The following is a 23753-nucleotide window of genomic DNA, read 5'->3' as shown; positions in this document are numbered from 1 at the left end:
TTACGAGAGAGCGTTGTGGGGACGTCATAGACACACGCGCGCGCACACACACACACACACACGCACGTAATCAAAAACGATAATCATATGTATTTCAGAATTAGACATAGTAGTCTAACTCAGTTTATTAGAATTATAAAGTTAGATTAAGTTTATTTGACAATGAATGTAATAATGAAAAAAATAAAAAAATAAATCCTTGTTCTACTAGAAAGCCTGTACTGAGAATATTAAACATGACTTTTACTCATAAGTTGTGGCTATATTAAAAGAAAAAAAAAATCCAAATTGCAATAAATAAATAAATAAAGGGTTAAGAAATTTAACTGACAAAATTATTTGACAAAAAAGCAAACTACGGCTTATAGTGGAATATGAGTTATATTTTACTAGCAAAAAAAAAAAAGTTCAGAAAAACTAAATTAATTAATTTATTATTATTATTATTATTATTATTATTAAATATCAGAATAAATATAAATATATTTGTTTCATTGCAGTATTACAAATAAAACAATTATGCATATACATTAGTTTTACACTCAAAGCCCAACTTCACAAAATGCTTACAACATTTTTAATAATAAAATGTTTGAACAGAGGGCAAAGATGTATATTTATCTGGGCCAGACATTATATTTGGCCACTACTGTATACAGAGATATTCTTCATGGCCCACTCAGCCCCACTTATTAATTGAAATAGACTAACTTCCTAAATACCTGTGAAGGGACACAGTCTTCTTATATTCAATAAATGTACATTGTAAATAAATTACACTATATAAATATTACCAGAATTAAATTATAGCTGGGCATTGAAGTCATCCAGAAAAATCTCAATTTCATGTATGAACAACACTGCGTGTTAAATCAGCTTTTCCGCCTGCAAACCTAGTAAAATATTCTCTTGAAACCAGTCAGTTGGAAAACAACAGTTATCAGTCAAAGATAAAACAAACAAATATGGGTATGTCTGAGAGAAATTCATTGTAGCGGCAAATACAAATCTTGGGAATTACATGGTATTAAAGAAATCTTCTGTGAACAAAATGATGAGGAAAAGCTCAGACTGTCATTTTAAACTAGATTAAAATGTGCATACAGAAAAATGATTCACTTAATGTAGCCAGGCAATCATCTGCACCTTTTAATCTTACAAACAGATGAGGTGAAATGGACAGTGAAGGGAAAAATACTGAATTTGGGTTAATTGGAACGACATAATCCCCAACAGACAAGGTGCTTGGGCCTTTGGATTAAGGAGCTCTCTCGTAGTCTCTAATGGAAACTCTACTTGCCATATGGCTGTCTGAGATACAGGGACATCTGAAGCCAGCTGGACAAACAATATATATTACCTCGGATTGTGGTTTATAAAAAAAGCTGCTGACTATCTGATAGCTTTGGAATATTATTCCATGAGCTTCAATTTTCTGTATAAATCTACATTAAATACACAGATGTGTACAAGCACTTGGCAAACAGATCCATACTTTAAGTGTCAGAGTCTTAGGAATGGATCTAAGTAGAGATTAATTCACTGGTGTCAGGTTGCACTTTAAATGAGATAAGCAACTTTCAGTAAAAAAAAAAAAAAAGTCAACACATTGTAAATCCAGGATAATGCATAAAATATTACTTTAAACTTACTATATAACCACATATTGCATTTATCAGGACTTGATTTGTAATGAGTTTGTTCTCTGAAACTCCCTTAATTTCCACCTACTTTTCTCATAAATGTTTGGGGATTTTATATTTGGCATTTTCAGAGAATCTTGTTGCCTAGATTCTGCAGTTGTAAGGTTTGAGCTAGCCAAAGTGATAAACAAACATTAGTCTTTTTTAGATAAACGTTCTCTTCATGAGAATATGTCAAAGGCTTTTCTCTGTACTTCTGATCAGTAGCTAGACAAATATCATTTTACATTTAGTTCTGCCAATAGAATTTAAATAGGATTACAATACACAACAAATTTGGGGGTCAGTAAGATTTCGGAAGGATCATGTTACACTGAAGACTGAAAATTCAGGTTGACATGATAGGAATAAATTACATTTTAAAATACTAAAATAATGGTAATAATAAAAAAACAGCCATAATATATAATATTATTATATTGTATTTCTGATCAAACAAATGCAGCCTTAGGGAGCATAATAAAAAATCTTACCAAATCCAAACTTTTGATCGGTAGTGTAATATAGTGTAATATTATTTATATTAAGAAATATTTCTACATACTATTATAAATAAAAAAGCAACCAATCCCTAAAGTCCTCTTATTGGTGGATGCATTCATGGGAACTGCATTATGGGACGACGTGATGAAGTCATTAAGAAGCTTACAGACGTTGGGGCAGATTAGATTCTGCTCTTCTAATCCAACAGATTATCACTGAACACAACTCTACTGACCAGTAGGGCTTTACATTTCAACACAATTCTCATGCATTGATCATTTACTGCATTCTTCACTGCAAAACATTTCAAAGAGGAACCTTTTACAAAATCTGCAGGAAATGGACTGACCACAGATGGGATTTATGTCATGTGGTGATGCATTTCCATGATAAATCTAATAAGAGTCCATGTGGATGCCGTGCTTCAGATAATACTACATACTGTCACTAATGGATATAGGTGCTCATCGGTTTGGCAGTTGAGCAGCAGCGACATCATTTTCTACTAACCTGGTGTGTGCTTGGAAGACATTCAGTACTTTTAAGAAGAGATAAATGGTATCCTTAGCACCGTGTGGGGACATGGAACCAGAAATTGAAGAAGCAGAGGAGACAACGTTGAAGTCTGAGATGTTTGTAAAGACAGTTAGTGACAAACAGGAGGTGAAAGGTGAAGAACCTATTTGGCAGCCATGGCAGGTGTTTGAAGAACCAATCATGGAGCTGCAGAGAAAGAATATCACAGAAATAGAGGATGGGAAGAAAGCAGCAGAAGACAACAAGAATGAAGAAGGAAGTGAGATGAAAAATGAAATGGATAATAAAGTGGCAGAAGAGATGAAGTATGCTGAAAACCTAAGCAACATACCAACAGATGCTAATGACTCAAGCGGTGACCCTACCAATGAGCCTATCTCCTCAAATTCTCACACCAGCCCACCTGAGACCAATGAATCAGACATAGAGCACAGCAGAAAACTGATAAAGACTCCCAGCTTTGGGAAAACAGTTCGTTTTATGGAAATTGAAGTAGTGGAAGAAAGGGACAGCTCAGTGGACTCTCTTTTTCCAGACTTTGAGACAGTAGAATGGACCACCACCAGCTTTGAGGAGCTGTTTCTGGCAGATGACTGGAAGGACATTACAGGTAAGATGTCCACAATTACATATTTGTTAAGTCTTAGTTCCCAAAGGATTTTTTACAGTGATGCAATATTAGAAACATTTTGGGCTCAAAAAGGATCTTTTCAGTGAACGTTTCAGTGCAGTCACATTTAGTGTTGTTTGCCAAATTCACACAATTGGGAATTTCATATGAGGACAAAAGATTTCCCAATGCAGATTTTGCAAAGTTTTCCAGTTGGTCACTGGGATCCACCGTAATGACCAACAGAAAGCTGCTAGGTTTGAAAGTAAGTTCTGTGGGGCTATAGGCCATACGTACATCGCTACACTATTGACAATAAACAATGGAGCTTTTTGGCCACAAAATTTCTCCAAAGTGGACCTATATTCAGTGCGAAGAACATTTTAAAGGTGTCATATGTTGTTGTTAAAAAGAACATAATTTTGCGTATTTGGTTTAATAAAATGAGTTTATACCATTTAAAGTTAAAAAAACACATCGTTTTCCACATACTGTACATTATTGTTTCTCCTCTATGCCCCAAGTTTCTGAAGCGTGTCATTTTTCGGTCTGAAAAGTGAGGTGTGCTCTGATTGGCTAGCTATCCAGTGCATTGTGATTGGCCGAATGCCTCAAGTGTGTAACGGAAATGTTATGCCCCTTGCCATACTTTGATGCGTGTCCTGGTCAGAACACCAGTGCGACAAGACAAAAACAATAAAACCCATTACAAACAAGCCATTTGTTGCATCCAGTGGGGACATAATTACGGATTATAATGACTCATACTGTGTTTTACACATTGCATTGTGCCATGTAAACATAAAACCATCTCTGCATTTGTGATTGGAAAAATGACAAAAAACTAGCGCTACTCTACACCAGCGGTTCTTAATTCCAGTCCTCGAGCCCCACAGCTCTGCATATTTTGCATGTCTCTCTTTGTTAACACACCTAATTTAGATAATCATCTCATTAGAGGTGAGCTCCATGCATGAACTGTGTTCCCATTGACATAATCCTTACATAGTGTTCATTGCTCCCTACTCGCTGAGCAGGGGAAATCTGTTGAAGTTACCTCACTTGAGTACATTCATTCATGGATTTGTGCTGTGCAACGTCTTCACACATGGACAAGGGTGACATCATATACCTCTGTAGATAAATACAATTTAAATTCATGTCTCGCACACTTCAGTGCACTTTGAATGGAACATGTACTGTACATTCTCTTCGAACTGGAATCATGGGGGAATACCCTGTGATTTCCACTTCGCAGGGCACTTACGTTCGAATAGAACAAACATCTGAAGCCATAAGAGAAACATACAAAATGTGCAGAGCAGGAGGCACGAGGACTGGAATTGAGAACCGCTGCTGTACACTGTTCAAAACTTGTGTTTGAATCATCAGTGGCAAATCCTTTACATATCTAAACGTACTTACAGACTGTGAATCAGAACAGCCGGCATTGTAGTCTACTCTGTTCTGGAGCAGTGTTGTAAATACAACTTAACCACAAATTTCTAGTTGTGCCCTCTTTTGGAAGGCCAAACTAAGTGTTTTCACTTTCACAACGAAACAGCGTCTCCACAACTTGGCGCCGGCAACAATAGCGACAATCAAAGGTTATGCTTTCCTTCTTTGCGTGAACATTTGGGCGGCGTTATACAAATCTTCCCACATCATGACGTAGACATGTAGGGGCATGTTTAAACTAGGCGTTTTAGGAGGGCATGGGCAAATCTGAACTTTTATAAAGAATATCTCTTTGGGTTTGAAACTTAGTCTTTGCAACATTACCGATCTTCTTTATGTACCAAGAACTTGTAACACTCCAAAAAGAAAGGGAAATTTGAAATCGCATGATATGACCCCTTTTTTTTTGTTCCATGGAAATGTTCCATGTATGTTTAAACATTCTTCATGGAGCCATAGATGATAGAGAACCTTTATTTTTAAGAGTGCATGTTTTACAAGTATTGCTAGCATGTTATGTTTTGGATGTTGGTCTACAGCATGTTATGCTAATGTCCCCAAAAACTTCTTATTCACCCTCACGTCTTGTTTTTCACATAAACAATTAAAATCAATAAAGTTTGATGTTGTTTTTTGACCCATAAGATTTTCATTACTTGGATAAAAACAGCTGAAACATTCTTTAAAATATATTATTTTGTGTTTCACAGTAGTAAGAAAGTCATATAGTTTTGGAATGACATGACAGAATTTTCATTTTGGGGGGAACAATTCCTTTAACTTGGTTAACCCTCTCAAGGCAGGTGTTGCTGATTTGCAAGTTAAAAACTAAAAACCTTATTACTCAAGATACATATTTTATGTATCTGGAGTACTAAAAACTTTACTAAAGGTTACTAAAGTTACTAAGTTACTAAAACTTAATTTGAGCCTGAGAGGGTTAACCAGAAAGACGTCTTTGGTCAACCAGCTTCACTAACACCACCCTAAGAACATCCTCAAGTTTGACACTATTGCTTTAGGATCTTGTTGATCTCTTTCCCCTCCACCACCCTAACCGCCTGTAGATAACCGTCTGCTAAGGAAGAAGGTGTTACAGGCCAGCCCAGAGAATGTCCTGTCCCCGGCTTGGGGTCAAGAGGTCACACTGAAAATGCAGGGTGTGCTGGAGGATAGGACTGTGGTGGAGAAAGACTGCAAGCTGGTCTTCATTATCGGAGAGGGAGATGTCAACCAGGTGAGACACCTCACAGGCAGAGGAGGGGCAGCCGCACACACGCACACACACACACACACACACACACACACACACACACACACACACACACACACTCATAAGAAGCCTTGGAACACCTGCCTGCATCTTGTCTATCACCTCGCACCTGCTGCCTGCTGAGTTTTCCATAGGGATTAACCTGTGTTTTCACATGTTGAGTTCTGTATGTGTTTACCCAAGGTTGGGAAATAGTAACCTCCTTGCTGATTAACTTTTCAGTGAAAAGTTAGTATGGTCAGTTTTGTTAGCCAACATTTTTAGACACTTGAGACTGCATAAAAGCCTTAAAAGTCTGCGTATAAGCATTGCTTCATTTAATTTATCTTGTTGAGACTAAATCAAAGTACAGTATGGTAAAACCTTTATGGTTTACCTGAAGTTTAAAATGTGACTGTCTTGCATGCATAGGCCCTGGAAGAGTGCGCCATTTCAATGAAGCAAGGGGAGATCGCTTTACTTCTTGCAGATTCACAATACACCTATGGACACCTGGGAAGGTAAGAAGGAAAATATAACGGTATTATTTGTCCAATAACATACACAATGACTGAGTTTTAGGCTTAAATGCAAGCATGTTTGGTGAATTTAGGTTCTTTCTCATTCTGTTATAAGTTAGAAATTCAAGAAGGAAGTAAAAGAGGGCGAAGGACACTGCTGAACAGGTCTCTTGTGACATCAGTTTGAAAAAATCAAGTGGCTTCTATTCTCACAGGCTGGGACAGAGTCCTTTTATACCTGTTGCTCTCAGGGCAAACGGCCTGTCCCCAGTAGCTTATTTAATGAACCATGAACAGGAGCAGATGGCCTTCCCAAAACACCATTCAGGAACTCCTCCCCTCCCCTATCCTCTCAGTTCTTTAACTAAAGGCAATAATTTTGTTTAACCACTTGCTTTACTCATTTTTTTTTCTTTTTTACACCATGAAGGTGAAAACTCATTAAAATGTAAATTCAGTGCTTACATTGTTGATGTGTATCTTTTCAGAAGTAAAAAGACAAAAACAGTGTTGTCTGAATCAGCACATTCTCCGGAATGTGTGACATTTATCAGATGATGGCAAAACTGACTCATTATCAGACAACCCCCATGCACATGGTGATATACAGATAAAGAGGAAGTACTGTACATAATGCTATGAATATATTGGTAAGTTTTTTAATGTTTTTGATAGAAGACTTGTGTGCTCACTAAGGCTGCATTTATTTGATTATGAAAAATTGTCAAATTGTAATTTTCATCAGCCATTACTCCAGTCTTCAGTGACACGTGATTCTTCAGAAATCATTCTAATATGCTGATTTGGTGCTGAAGAAAGAAACGGTCCTTATTACCAATGCTGAAAACTTATTTTTTTTCACTTCAGAATTCACTGATGAATAGAAAGTTCAAAAAACCGCATTGATTTGAATTTTTTTTTAATATATATATTTTAAAATATTAAAGTTTTGACCAATTATATAAATTACTTAAATAAATAAATAATCTATTACTGAGCCCAAACTTTTGTATATTAAATATGTTGGTAACACTTTACTTTAAACCTTTATTTATAATGCATTATAGAATAAGTTTTAATGCATTAATTATGCCTTATAATGCACCTTTTAATGCATTGTACAATCTCATAACTGTAACCACAGTTAATACATTATAACACTGTATCAATTAATTGTTACACTAAGAATTTTAAATGTGGTTATAATTATTTACGCAAGATATGATGTATTACAATACACATTATGAATAATTATAATACATTATACCTTTTAATAACCCTTTGCAACACATTATACACAAAGGCTTTAAGTTAAGTGTTACAATATTTTTATGTTGATTTTAATGTATTTTAAAACTTCAAATAGGCTAGTACTGATATAAATAGCTATTTCATTTTCAATGCGTTTATATTCATACGTTCACCAGGTAAATCCATGCATCTAGATAAGCAGTAACCGGTCATGTGTTTTTGAGAAGATGTTCCAGAGTTCATGATTTTCCTTTGTGAATTGCCTTTAAATCAATTGCACTGGTAACCATGTGCTCTTCCCAGTTGAAAAAGTGCCTTTAGTCCACTGCAATGTGACTTCTGCGAATCTGTCTTCAGATTTGTTATTAGTTCAGTTGACATGCAGCTGCATTTACTGAATTGCAGATCCCTGTCTGTAATTTAGAGGGTATTTTAGGCATGAATTTACTTATTACAGATTTACCATTTAAGCACAAAATGACCAGAGATTACTCAGATCAGGATGAGAGATCCTGGGGGAATGTGAGTCGGGTCATGTTGTTCTCATATCAAGATTGCAGTCTTGAGATTTGGTCTGTTTGCATGCTATCTACACAAGTGCACATGGGTGTATATATGCGCGCTTGTGTGTGTGTGTGTGTGTGTGCACATCAAGGGCTCAGGAGTGATCGTTAGTTTTGGCTTGTAGCAGTGCAGACACATGGGCTAAAGGGACATGCTCCTGTGTGATTCTCTCTCTTTGGCCCTGTTATGAGTGGTGTCCGCTGGGAGTTGGCAGTCGTGAGAGGCAGACTGATCCGCCGTTAATGGTTGTTTTGATGCTACTGATGAGGACTGTGAGCGGCAAACTTAAATTTAGCCCTGGCCCTAAGGTAGACCTCACAGGCTTCTTGCCAGCAGTTAAAAGGAAGACAGCAAAGCCACTGTTACAACGTCTCATCCCATGGCACTGAATAGGTACAAGGCACACACACCTATGCATTCACATGCACTTACTCACTCACATTGCTTCCCTTAAAAGCAGCTGCGTTTAGCCGAGGTGCTAAAAGCAAACCTATGAGTATGTTTCAGCTTCACAATACACTCCTAATATGAACAGCCCTGTTAGATATTCGAGAACTGAGCCTGATAAAGGCTTATTTGACAAGGAACTCAAAAAAACATCACCTCCAACATGTTTTTCTTATTTGACAACTGTGACGGCTTGTCAAAGTGGCAGTACGGCAGATGGAAGGGGTGGAAAGCGGCTGAGAGGAAGCTACTGATGGAAGAAGGGAGGGAGGAAGAGAGAAAAAAGGAAGAGTTAAAAGGAGCCCTGAGAGAAAATCTCATTTAGCTTCTCTCCAGCGGTAGTGTCATGTATTGACTGAGCTCTGTCAGTAGCCTGTTACAGACATCACTGTCTCCACCAAGAGCACTTCACAGCTTTTTGTCGGAGCCGACTGCAGACAGACTGATTCAACTGACTGTGATTTTTTTTTCATTTCTAATGCATGCATCAGTGGCTTATTAGTAATGGAAAAGCAGGTGACTATTATTTTTTTCGTTAATAGAGGAAGATCAAGGTTAAAGCACATCCATCTCAAAAAACAGTAACCAAGTGACTCTAACCACCATCTCGGTGTTGTACTGGCCAAGATCAAAATACTGCTGATAGTTTCCAAGTGTGAAAAGATAGACAGACCCTGGCCTGTATAGACATACAAATAAAAAGTTTTTGTGAAACAATATCATACCACTATTAAGATCAAGAATATTATGGACAAAAACAGTATTGTTAATAATAATAAAATAATTGATTACAAATCATTTCCAGTATTTAAAATACATTTGAATTAAAATAAAGTATACACCATATATATATATATATATATATATATATATATATATATACTAATGTAAACAAATTATAAAAAGTAAAAAATAATTTAAAATATTAACAAATACATTAAAATAGTACATAAATGATACTAAAATAACACTGGTTAGAGTAAATTTACATTACAGTTTCATAAGCAAGGCTCAAAAATAAGGATTTTTATTTTATTTATTTATTTTGGGCAAGTAGTTTTTACTTGCCCACTCAACTTTTTTTTCTTTTCTTTTTCTTTTTTTTTTTTTTTTTTTTGGCAGCACCAAAAAATGTTTTGACTGATTAACTAATTTATTTATATATAAAAAAAAAAAAAAAAAAAAATTGTAGTACATAATGGTATTTCCTAAATTAATAAAAAAAACCTACCAGCTATAAGCTAAGTAATGCCATGGTATCCTGTAAATTCCTGTTTATTGTTTTATACGGGGGGGGGGGGGGGGGCTGTTGCCATTCTGGTGCAGATAGCAGAAAAGATTATGTTTACGCCTTACAGCTAAGAAAACGTGCTGCTAGTGTTTAGCTCATTTTGACTCACCACCACTATTTAATTTATGTTTGGCATTTGCATAGAATATGCCAAAAACAATGATGATACAGAAAGCTTTTAAAAATGCTCCTAATGTAAATGACTCATCCATTTTGCTGGAAAACACTATAGCAGATCACCGCTCACCCACTCACCCTCCGTCACACAAACACACACAGTTGCTTTCTCATTGACACACACTAAAAACACACATAGATAGACAAACACACTCTCACGGTGAACCCCATGATCCTCTTTTCTCTCTCACAAGCTTTTATCTGTATACTTGCTGCTGGAATCCAACACCCCGACAGATAAACATGTTGGACAAGAGCAAATAACAAATTAGTGTGTGAGCAGAGTACAAAAGTTCTCAAGCCAAACAGTGTGGTGTGTGTGTGTTATGTATGTTATGGCAGAAACACGATGCTGTTTTTTTTCCAGCATGTGCAGAGACCAGGACCGAATCCCTGTTGGTCTTGGCACCGAGACTCAATGACCCGTGCAAGAGAGGAAAGAGTATATTTACTCGGACATCGAGACATGTCGTAAAATTTAATGAACAAACCCCAGATGGCCTGGGATGAACTGTAGTGGATCACTAACAAGAATATCAAGCTGAAATCATCTCATAAAAACTGGTTGCGTTCATCTTAAAAGCAAAACTCAGTCCCTAAATGACCCCTAACAAGGCCCAGTGCTCACTAGTGTGAAATCTAGTGAGCAAAGCAAATATGCAGACATAGTGGATATCTGAGTTTCAACATAAGGGGAACCAAAGGTCACTGGACACCTTACCCATTATGGGTTTTTCTGGGAAAAGCTGTAGTTAACCACATAAAAAACAAAACAAATCCTATCCATATGTCATGGGGTGGTAAATTGCGAGTTAACAGTAACTTTAACCTGCAGCTCACTTATCTAGAGTTTAAGCAATATTTAGGTTCAACAGTTAAAGTGATACTCGACCTAAAAATTAAAATTCTCTCATCATGACGTGCCAGATGTATATGAATTTCTTTCTTCAGATCAACACAAATAGATTTTTAGAGAGATAATCCATTGTTGTGAGTCTGTATAATGCAACTGAATGGGCTCCTTAAAGTTGACGCTTCAAAAACTATGCAAAACACACATGACAGTAATCCATATGACCTCATTTGAAGAATCATTGTCTTCTGAAATGATAGGCGTGTAAGAAAAATACTAATACTTTAGACTACAAAACAATGGCTTCCGGACAACTGTTATATGTGCGTTTACAGAAACGGCTGCATGAGTGCATCACTTCTTGTGCCAGTTTTACAAAATGCCTACATTTTACAAACAAATATTAAAATAAGACTTCTCTGTTGCGATGCTTGCAGATGAATGCAAGTGCTTTTATAAAATTATCAGTTTCAAATTTTCAAAAAAAAAAAAATAATAATTCCCCATTTACTTCCATTGTAAGTGTTTACTAGCCAGATTTCCATTACAGATTTGTGCAAAAGTTTTGTGATATTTCATAAATGCAGATTTAAAAACCTATTGCGGATTGATGGCTTTTGCAATAACCAATGTTTTGAAACTAAAAAAAATATATTTTCACGATGGCAAGTCATGGCGACGGATGTTGGTAGGTTTACGTATATTGCAGCTACTGTACTAGCCATTATCTTTAATTAAAAGAGTTGTATGCCTTAAAAGATGTATTGCCTGAAAAACCACCTTGTATCAACATAAAAACTTTTTTTGTGATATATTGGAGTTTTTCCAAAATGTACGTGATTCCATTAGGTGTATTTTCTGTTCGATATTTCAATTTGTGCAATTGCAAGGGTAATGGAAATGTGCTGTAACCTTGATATTTGATTTTTTTTCTTCTTCTTTTTGTAGTAATCAACATTATAACACAAATTATGCTGTCATTGAGCTTAAAGGGATAGTTCACCCAAAAATAATGATGATTTTCATTTTTGGCTGAAATATCCCTTTAACTTGTATTAAACCTAAAAAAAATATCCTTTCAATTCAAAAGCTGATTGTTTAATTCTAGACAGTCTGTTGTTTTACTGTCAGAAATGTGTTGACTTTGACCTGAAGGAACCTGACAGATAATGCCAAGATCACAGCATTTGTATTGATTCTTCTTGATTTTTCATTTAGATGTTAGCATAGGCTAACTGGTTGGATTTTATACAACTCAGTCAACCATGACATTTCTGACAAAGGCGTAATATCATCATTCAGTAATTCATAGTGAAGTTCTTCCACTCTAAACATAAACATTCTTCCACAACTAAACACTGACATTCTCATGAAATAATCTTCAATTTTTGTTTACCCAAATTCATACAATGGCAGAATGAAGGAAGCATCAAGAGAGGTGCAAATAGATTGAGGCTTTAAGCAAACATGGTGTGAGTTGTGTAGGTGTGTGAAATGATGAGATGTGTGAGATGATGTGTGAGATGATGTGATGATGATTTTGTGAGTGTACTGTATGTGCCATTGATAAAATCTTCCGGCTGCACTGACATATGACACATTCATCACACTCACTCGTACCCGCGCAGCCAAGTGATGAGTCTGTTCACAGCATGGCTTTTAAATCAACACACACAGTTCTAGGTTCTGGTGACTGTTTGTGAGCCAAGACTTGAGAAAGAGCAGAAGAAAAGAACTGGCAGTAGCTTCTATGTATCTCACTCAGAAAAAAATGACTTTGCAATTTAAACGGACAGTCTAAGTATAAAACATCTGTTTTAGCACAACCACACTTGTGCACCAAGCAAAAAGACATTATGGAAATGCATCCAGTAATACAATGGCATATCAAGACAGTTTGGCTATCAGCTATGTTTGTCAATAATACAGATCCTCCCTCCAAAAAATAAAGGTTCTTTATTGGAATTTAAGGTTTAATGAAGAGCCTTACATCCATTAAACTTTTCTATTAAGATTTGTTATAGTATGGGGAAAAAGTTAAAAGTTGTTATTTTGTTGTAAAATGTATTTTTTCAAAAAATAATTACAAACTTCAATTACAGTTAAAAACAAAATTACAGTTGCAACTCTAAGGTTTTATGGTAACACTTTACAATAATGCATTAGCTCACATGAGCTAACTTGTTCATTTTAGTTTGCAGAGATGCATATTTGATTATAAAAATGTATTATTAATTGCTGATATTAATATTAAAGGGATAGATCACCAACAGAAACCAACCAAATCAAACAAATAGTAGATATTTTCAAGAATGTTGTCAACCAACATTCAATTGTTGCTATTATTATTATTATTATTCAATTTCTACTTATCATATCACAGTGACTATAAATTTAACAATTTGAATGTATGTCTTATTTAATTATTAATTTTATTATTATTATTATTATTATTGTTATTGTTATAATGTTTTATTTTTAACTCATCTGGAACTCAACTCAAGGTGGAATATACTCATCTGAATATGCATGTATATTAATTGGTTAATAAGTGAGCTGTGGGAATGTGACACTATTTTACTAATGCATCGGAGTATGTGTGTGCGTGTGTGTGTCAGAGAAAGAACTTGTGTGGATGCATGACTCATGGTGAGTGACCAATCACTGCTGACGTGCAACCCAGGAGCTAAATTCTATTGCTATGAAGAGCTTTTTGTCATGAGAATACAGTCAGGAAGCTTATTGGCCAAACCTTGATATGCAAATCTGTGTTTCTTTCTTAGCTTGACTAATTTGCATCAATTAGCTTCTACAGTTTGCAAGCAATTTTTTCCTGCATGCATGCCCTCATATATATCATAGAGAGACAACCAAAGATATGATATATGGTTAAAATGCATGCAAATATGAGAGGAAATGTGCTGTTTTGGGAACATTCCCACAGCAGGTTCACAATAAGAGCTATAGCAGTCATGTGATTTCAGAGATTAAGACTCTTGTAGGAAAGTGAATCAGAGCCACTCCCAGCTGTCATGCTGCAGAGTCAAGCCACACACACACACACACACACACGCGCGCGCGCACGCACACACACACACACACACACACGTTATTCGCGCACACACACACACACACACAAGCCAAGGTAGAAATGTTCATGCATGCTTGAAAACACACCCACAGACAGTGAAATCGTTTTCATTGAAACTTGGGTGGTGGTCAGTGAAGCATTGCTAAGATCATTAAACTTAAAATTAATAAGTATTTACTTACATCAGTCTTTCTAACAAATATATATATATATTTTTGGGTCAAAAAAGCAAAACCCAAATCCTTTTTCCCCCCAAATTCTTCAAGAATGTTGCAATCATAAAGCAGCACATTAATATGAGTTCCTGTGTGAACTGACTAGTTTACGACTAGGAGTACAGTCATGCCTGTTCATCTTACAAAGCCAGACTTTTGACTATCAGCATAAATTTTGTTCTAGCTTGCAACATATTCTTGTCTATAATTGGCCACCTACACAGGAAAGGTCTGTCTTGCTGACATGAAACAATCAAATCCAATGAAACCAACCAATCACTGTTAGTTTAGTTTTAATTTTTAAACACTAAAAACAACCTTGTTCATGATTCATGTTTACTAATTTCTTGTCTATCAATTTAAAAAAATTACATTGTACTATTAACCCTTTGACAGGCAATAATTAAGCGCATGACTCGTAAGATCATTAAAATAAACTCGATCCCACCCAAATCTCAACCTGTTTTCCCAAAACTACAGTGTCTTACACGTGAACTGGACAGCATGCACACACACCGACGCAGACACCCACATGCAGATACAATCTAACCGCTGATAACAGAGACCTGTTCATTCCTCATATTGTGCGCTGACACATGTCAAAATAAAACCTCATTTCAGAAAGAACCTGGGGATGTTTGGCTGCAGTTTGACAGCAAACGTTCTGCATAACATTCTTTTTTTGTTCTTTGCGAGACTAAATATTTGGTAAGAGCAATCTTGAGCAGTTTGCCTTCTGTTTGACCTGTGCATGTGCAGCCCTTAATGTTCCTTCTCCCTTCTGTTTATTTGCTTGTATTTGACCTATTCTTGGTAACCTCTGCATTATCATCACATCAACTCAGCATTCACAGGAACATAACAGAACTATTTTGTATAGTTAGTTAACTATTGGTTTTTCTGAATCCTCTTATATAATGCGTAGGTATTAACCTTTTGACACTGATGGAGGAACAACACACCCATTCCATAAGCCTACTCTTATTTTATGATTTATTATTTTTATGGTGCGAAACTGGTCATGTACATGCTGAAAATTTTTGGGAGTGACAACCATGAGTGATAAAAAAAAAAAGACCCAGTAAAGAAAATGTGGTTGTCATTAACCTGACTTTTTCGTGTGTGAATTAAGTTTAAATATGATTGTGCTATTGTTCTTACCCAAATTCTGTGTGTAAACGATGTGTTTAAGAGGAGTGACAACTGTATGTGAATGAATGGTCTGCTGGCTGAAATATGGCTCTATCTCTAATCTAATCATAGTATGTTCAGAGTACTTACTGTAACAGCATTTGCATGCAGTGTGTGATGACAGGATGGCGACAGACTGAGAGACAGACTCTCAGTTATTCAAGACAGAAGTTCCTTTAGCTTGTGTGTTCATAATCTCTCTTTCAAGGACCTTTTAGTCTTGTTATTCATAAAATGTTATTCATGCGAGAAAGGCCAACCTATACCAAGTAAAAACACACTTTGCAATATATATTATTTTGTTATATTATTTGGCATAGTTCATCCAAAAATTTCAATTCTGTCATTCATTACTCACCCTTGTGTCATTCCAAACCCTTAAGACCTTCGTTGATCTTCGGAATACAACAGTCATGTTACTGTCATGAAAACATGTTGTGATCCTCTTCCACGCACGTCGAAGACTGACATGGAAGAGAAGAAATTGTTGAATAAAGTCATAACATTGCTACAACATTCATAACATTGCTGGTTGAAGCACTGATGACACATGGAGTATTTTAACTATGTCTTTCTGGAACTTGAACTTGTCGGTTGCGTTGCTGTCTATGCAGGTTCAAAAAACTCTCTGGGTTTTCATCAGAAATATCTTGATTTGTGTTCTGAGGATGAACGAAGCTATTGCAGGTTTGGTATGAAATGAGGGAGTAAATAATGACAGAATTTTCATTTTGGGGCGAAATATCCCTATAAAATACATATTTAATGACTAATTCAGGTTCATGGATTTCCTCTTTACTCTATTTTATTTACAGTAGACTATTTGGTAAAAGCTTTACAAAAAGATAGATGCCAACCATGGCAGTCAATCAATCAAAGTTTTTTGCATATACAGTACTGGTTGTTTACAGTACTAATTGAGATTTCTAATGAGAGATGTCTTTTATGCTCACTAGGGCTGCATCTGTCCCGCGTTTGAATCCCAACTTGAGGACTTTTCCTGATTCTACTCCCCTCTCTCTCTCTCCCTCTATGCTTCTGATCTGTCCTAATGTGAAAATGAAAATGCTTATTATCGGCCTATATATAATCTTTATATATATATATATATATATATTTAAACTTAATCTTTAAAGTTGAGTGGATTCTGATGGACTATTAAAGTTTTTTATTGTTCATCTACTGGAAAAAATTTTTTTTCAACGATATCATTACTCTGTGTTGTTACTGGTATGTGGACATCACTATTTTCCTAGAATTAGAATGATTATTACAAATATATAATTAAAGATGATTCTATTTATCAAAGAATCCTGAAATTAAAATGTATCACATTTTCCCCCAAAAATATGAAGCAAGAAAAAATATTTTCAACACTGATAATAAGATGTCGAGAACACAATTAAATATTTCTCTATCTCTGGAGCTGTGTTGTGCCTACTTTGATGTTTTGTTCTCATTTTTACATGGTAGAGCACCCACATTGAGCTTTTTTGGCCTAACTGATGTGCACTCTTGGATGTGTTTTTGGTTCAACACTGATAATAAGAACTATTATTAATAATTAAGCACCAATAATAATTGAACACCAAATCAGCATATTAGAATGATATCTGAAGGTTTGTGTGATAATGAAGATTAAAGTTATTATTTCAGATATAATTTCACAAAAAAAAGGGTAAATGCTATCAGTTGCTTTATATTTCAGTCAGATGCTTTATTCCTTTCTGACTGGCCAAAATAAATGACAAAGCTGACAAAGTCAAAACCCTGGCTATGTGAGACTAGGTGTTGGTAGAATTTGCCTTGGTCAAGCGGATGTAAAGTGTGTTATCAGAAGGCTCAGGAGAGAATTGTCTTTGTGAGATGACATAAATGAGATAACATCTTCACCATGGCATGATATGTGTGAGAACAATACACGTCAGAATAAACGTCAGAGCCCCTGACCCCTCGCCGCTTCCAAGCCCTTCTCACAAAAGATAAAGAGAATAGAGCAGCAAAACAGAATAACGCAGACTGATGGGGCACGTGTGGTGGCCCTGGAATCTCTTTGGAACTCTTCCCAGGTAACAGAGAGAATCATCTCTCCCCAGCAGAGCTGTGCTCTCTCTCTCTCTCTCTCTCTCTCTCTCTCCACTCCCCCCCCCCCCCCACCCCCAGGCTTAATGGCACATTTGAGAGCATAAACGTAAATGTACAGAGATTACAGGTTAGAACAGCAGGTCTGAATAGCTAATAAATGGCTTCTCTATGCATGTGCAAACATGCAAAACAACACTTTACTGAACAAAAAAGTATAATCATAGTTTTTAGGGTCTGTTTACGCATACAGTATTGTGTTTCAGCATGCTACACTTTTTTTTAATTGGCCATATTGATTTTTTTGATTAATCATTTGAATGTTGCTGATGTTGAAGCAATGAAAGGCTGTCTACGTGTAGTGGCAAAAAAAAATATATATATATATTACTTAATTAATTAATTAATAAAAAAAAAAACCCACTCGGTTGACGTGTCATCTTAAACTTGATTTAGCAATTCACAAGCAAATTACTTATAAGCCGTGCCATTGCTGTTTACTAAAACTTAAACTATTAAGCTGAAATAAAATAAAATATTAAAAAAATATTACATTGTATATAAATAATACTAAAATATCACTGCTTATAAGCAAGTCTATCAAGTGTATCAAAAACATACAGCTTAGCCATTGTAGTCCGATTCACAAATAAATTCCTTTTATCAATTGTGACTTTTCATTTTAATCAGAATTTGAATATCTGTATGTACTGTATTCTCAGCCCTCACGTACACATGTGCTAGAAGGATTTCTTTGGTTGTGACTGTAACATATTCAGTTATTTTTATCTTAGTTTCATTTTCATTGACTTGTCTGTTTCTGTTTAGTTTCCTCATTCCTCAGTATTTAGTTGTCATGTTAGCTGATTTGATTGAGCTAGTCTTCAGCTGTGTTCACCTCATTACTGTTTCTATATAAGATCATGTTTGTTCTCCTTTAGTTTGTTTGGTCTCATCTACTGTATGTTATGGTTGTGTTTACTCCTGTACCCATGTCTGGACTTATCTTTGGTATTTATTATGTTATCTTGACCTTCGTCTTCATGTGATTACCACCACCAATTGTGACAGTGACGTTGCACCTCAATGTTTTTTTGTTTTTGTTTTTCAGGAAATCCTGAAAAACAGGATTAGTGGTGCTTTTGAGGATGTCTAGTCAATTTAAAAAGACTAAATCTAATAGTCTGCATTTACACTGGTAAAAAAAAACTGATATTTTGCTCACATCTGACACATATCAGAATTTGTTGCACAGATGTAAACACAAAAATCAGTTTTCACATCCGATCTGAGCCACTTCCAATTGTGGTTTTAAATTAGATACATTTCCGATATATACATCTAAACACACATATCCTATCCTATTAACATATTTTCCTTTATGTATCAGTTCGGTCAGTGTTCTCTGAACATTCAAAAACAAATAGTAACGTTTAAAAAATGTTATGTGAATGTCCATCCGTTCCATGAACAATATGTGTATAATACAATATAATGTATTTGTGCTAACATTGAAAGAATATTCTATTTCTATTAGTGTTACTGGAAAAATGTTTGTTCAGAACTTTAATAGAACTTTCCCAAAATCTTAGCCAAAGTTCTGAGAACATTCCCTGTTAGCTTGGACCACCAGGTTTAATTATTGGCTACAGAACATTGTTTTCTTGAGCTGCTTGATGTTTTTCTCAGGCTTCAAATCGAGCAAAAGCTTGGGCTACAATGTGGACAGAAAGCGAATGCTGTCCTGGCCTGTGTTTTCATAGCTGGTCTCAATACTTCCTTGTGTTTCACATGTGCAAGCTTTGTTTGACTGAGGCTCACCGTCTCAAGGCCACCCAGCTTACTACTTCATATGCATAATTATGTCCAGCTTCATAACAAAAGCGGGAAAAAAGCAATCTGTTTGACCATGCAGATCCTCTCAGAGACACCGATGCACAAACATGCACATGCAAATGCATTTAATGATCTCTGAGAGCATGCAGAAATGGCCATAAGAGAATCCATAGCTTGTCCGCTCCCTTGTGTGAATATGTGTGACGTCCAGTCTGGCGAGTGCGTCACACAACTGTCTTTCTTTGAGAGCACAGCAGTCTCGTGGATCGTCTGAAGTCACTGAGCTGAGAGAGCGGACTCACGGCAGAATACATAATGCCACGAGGCACATCCTCATCTTACACACTCAAACGCACATGCACAGACACACTCGACGGCAGTGAGTCAGACAGAGACGTCAGATCACCGTCACTGGCCCTCAGCATCAGCACACATCCATTACAAGCCAGCATCTGATTACCACACACTAATGGAATCCTTTGCATAATTTTCAGATTAATTAGATTTTATTTAAATGCTCACTTGTGACAAATTAAAAAAATATAAAAGTGATTAAAACTTTCTGAATATTATTTTTTCGATTTTTATATACTTTTATGGTATTTATTAATATTTTGGATTGAACCTTTATTGTATATTTTGAGTTTTCAGCTGAATTTTTGTTTCATTTTTAGTCATTTTGTTTGGTTTATTTAGTTTGTTTGTTTAGTTTTAGTATATATATATATATATATATATAGGAATAACAGTTGTGTTTATTCCTTCAATAATTTACAGGGACCAAATAACCATCTCATCATGGCATGAATGCACTGAATTACAATGGTGGTTTTATTGTCCAAAAACTAAAGAAAAATAAAGTCTAGCCACTTATCTAAATAATTATTTCCTTAACCTAAATAATAGATTATTTGTAAATGCCAGTAGATACTTAATGGCTGCATCAACATTAAAATCAAACAATATTCTAGTGACCAGCATTCCTGGTCTTTCAACACAATCTCAAAAGCCTTAGGTGCTCGCTTGCTAGTGAAAGTTGCTCTCTGGAGATCATGGCAATAAATGCAACCTGCCAACTTGTGAGTGACCAGCTGTCAAGTTCAGTCAGATCCTGGCTATTGGAGCTTTTAAAAATCAAGCCTTGCAGGACCCATCCTTCCTACAGCGATCAGAGGAGGAAGAATGTTGAGGGTCAGACTAATAAGGCTGCTATAATTAGCCTCCCAGATGTGGAGAGTTCCTCCTTGACAACCCCTGACACATCCCCCTCATTAGCAGCAAAGTGTGGCACAGGGGCACATGGCTCAGCGCTCATATAAGAGCTATTTACAAGCAATTCAACGGTTAGGTGGAAGACATTGCTAGGAACAGAAGCCTAAACATATATTTGACCAAAACAACCTTTCGTTTTAGTATATTCTAAAGGTAAAAACTTCAGATGTTTTCACAGGGGATTGTTCAGAAGCAGGATTTACCATTCCCACTGGTTTAATTATTTTTCATAATGATATGTGTGGCATTTCTTATCTTTTTATTAGATTTCATAAGTTGCAGCAACGAGCAAGTGGTTGGGCTTTTTAAAAGAAAGGAAATTAATTTTTGATGAATATGGGTTTCAATGACATGCGTTTCCTTGTCAGAGTATCATACATTAAAGGCAGATCTGCTGGAAGCAAGCTGTGCTTAACTGTCACAAGGATTTTCAATCGTCTTTTGGCGGAATGAGAAAATACCAGAAAGCCTTTTTCCCCAGACACTGCGCGAGATGAACAGAGAGATACAAAGAGACAGTTGACAGAAGACGAGGGACAGGTTGTAGTTTTACTGTGAGACAGACTATTTCTGAAGAAGGGATGATTCATTTCATTTAGAGGAATAATACTCATCTGTCTGAATTGCCTTTCTTTTTTTTTCCATCACTTGAACATCATTGCACAGAACGTCCCCTTCTTAAATGTTCATTTTCTAAAGAAGTCTGGAGACAGTCTGGGTACATAGTTGAAATCTTTCAGATCTGATTTAACGGCACATTGCTTTGAATCTTAATAATCATGATAAGTCAGGATACACATTCATTTAAATATTAACATTACTTTGAGCAATCAGTTGAATAAAACAATACAGCCTTTGTTTAGAATTGTATTTCAGGCTAGCCAGATATAATAGTTAACATTTATACAGCTAGTAAGAAACTCTACATGGTTAATCCTGACTAAAACAACCTCTATTGCTTCAAGCATGCATACTATTTTCAGTCTGTCATCAAGGCATCATTATTTAATCAAAGGATTATGAGCTACATAATTTACTTTATCTATGTATTACTTTACATGAACTCTTTGAACTAGTTCCCATATTCACATTTCCAAACATGTTTTACGTTTATTGCGTCAGATAATTGAAAGGCAAATACAGTAATGACCTGTAATCAAATCTCAAAGGATAGAGTGAATCTTACATTATGATGATTTCAGATAATGTCTTTAAAGGTGAAGTATGTCATTTTTGTGTCACTAGTGGAGCCAAATTGTAAAAGCTGCATCCAAAATCACGTACTGTCAAGGTTATGTACTGCATGCATTTAATAAAGAACCTACTTCTAAACTGTTAATAAAATATGTTCTTGAAGTATGCATACAGATATACAGACTTACTACTTACTGGGTCGGTCACATTGTCATGTGACCTACACCTATATAGTATATATGACGACTGTTCTCTGTTATTTATGAATGATGACTACTCTCCTGATGGCCTCATGGAATAGTAAGTGTCCCTTGGATGCACAATTCAGAGTCTCAGCAGAAGTAGATCATCTGAACAGTTTTTGCCTATTGCTTTATAAATGCTGCATATTCAGTCAAACTACTCATCTGACCTACTGCTTATTAGAAAGTAGGCATATTCAGATTCAGAATAAGTATTATTTTAAACTAAAACTGAAACTAATAACATTTTTAACTTCAAATAAAAACATTTGATGAAACAAATTTAATAAGAAATGTTGCACTGGCAGCTAACTGAAAATTAAAATAAAAGATAAATAAAAATAAATAAAAAAACCTGAATACAAAATAACAAAAGCATAGCAAAATTACTAATGAATATAAAAAGCTTTTAGAATTACATATATATATAAATATGAGTAAATTCCGCACAGAATCTGCATTTGAAATTTAATACTGTATAGTAGGTACAGCATTTCTAGTTTGAATCTTGCTTTGTGACCATTAAAAAAAAAGAATGTTCTATATAGTATGAATGTTTGTAGTATGATTTTTATTTACTACATCAGCCATGTTGTCACTGTCCTGTGACCAGCATCAGTCACATCGCTTCCCTGCCATTCACAAATCCTCTTCCCTGGCTTCATGGGATAGTAAATTGTCCATAAGATGCACACAACAGAATTTCGCAGAAAGTAGTAGGTCATCCGGATACTTATGGCCTACTGTTAATGAAAATTATAAATTTTACCTTGTGAATTACCTTATACCTTATGAACTGTTTTTTGCTCACCATTTATTATGGAAGTAGGCATCCCATTGCTGCTGGTTTGAGCTGGTTTAAGCTGGCTCTTAGCTGGTCTTAAGCAACTAGCCCCTGCTCAGGACCAGCACATGACCAGCTAAACACCATCTTTAACCAGCACAAACCAGCAGCCATGCTTCAAAATATACCTTAACCTGCATATGCTGGATTTTTCACCAGGGATATTCCGATGAAGGGATTGTTTTCAAACGGGTTTCTCTGAACACTCGCCTATTCTGCCATTGGTCAGTTAAAAATACAGCTCCAGCCTAAAATCACCTCATTGGTTGAGCTGTTGCTGTGTCAAACAAACAGAACAATGTTTTGATATCACCACAGAGCCAAAGTGTTTACACTTTCAACTTACAAACAACTTACTTAAAGTTGTCTCTTTGTATATTTGACTGTATAAAGGAAGAAAATTGTATTGCAGAAGTGCAGCAGTGAAAAGCAGCTTTGTAGCAAAGTACAACAGACAAGTTAAAGGCAGCCTGGTTTGTTGTTGTTCTTTGTCGTGGTTTGAACTCCATTTGGTCACACGTCACCATGAAATTTGGCAGCTATATATTTAAAGCCCCTATCATACATCCATGTCCCTATTCTATGATTACTATGTTATCAACCCTCAAAGAAACCTTTACGAGTGGCAGTATACACACA

General features: G+C 35.8%; 1 protein-coding gene across 1 annotated transcript in view; it reads left to right on the top strand.

Annotated features, from left to right (window-relative positions):
• The first annotated feature begins 2394 nt into the window (after positions 1-2394).
• fkbp16 (FKBP prolyl isomerase 16) overlaps positions 2395-23753 on the top strand; it is a 37604-nt gene continuing 16245 nt past the window's right edge. The window contains exons 1-3 of the mRNA XM_059506392.1: positions 2395-3333; positions 5859-6028; positions 6476-6564. Coding sequence (XP_059362375.1) covers positions 2742-3333; positions 5859-6028; positions 6476-6564 — 851 coding nt within the window. The 5' untranslated portion in view covers positions 2395-2741. The remainder of the gene's footprint in view (positions 3334-5858; positions 6029-6475; positions 6565-23753) is intronic.

Source organism: Carassius carassius, chromosome 23, assembly GCF_963082965.1.
Source record: "Carassius carassius chromosome 23, fCarCar2.1, whole genome shotgun sequence".
In the NCBI taxonomy this organism is placed as follows: Eukaryota; Metazoa; Chordata; class Actinopteri; order Cypriniformes; family Cyprinidae; genus Carassius; species Carassius carassius.
This window is presented reverse-complemented; position numbering and strand designations above follow the sequence as displayed.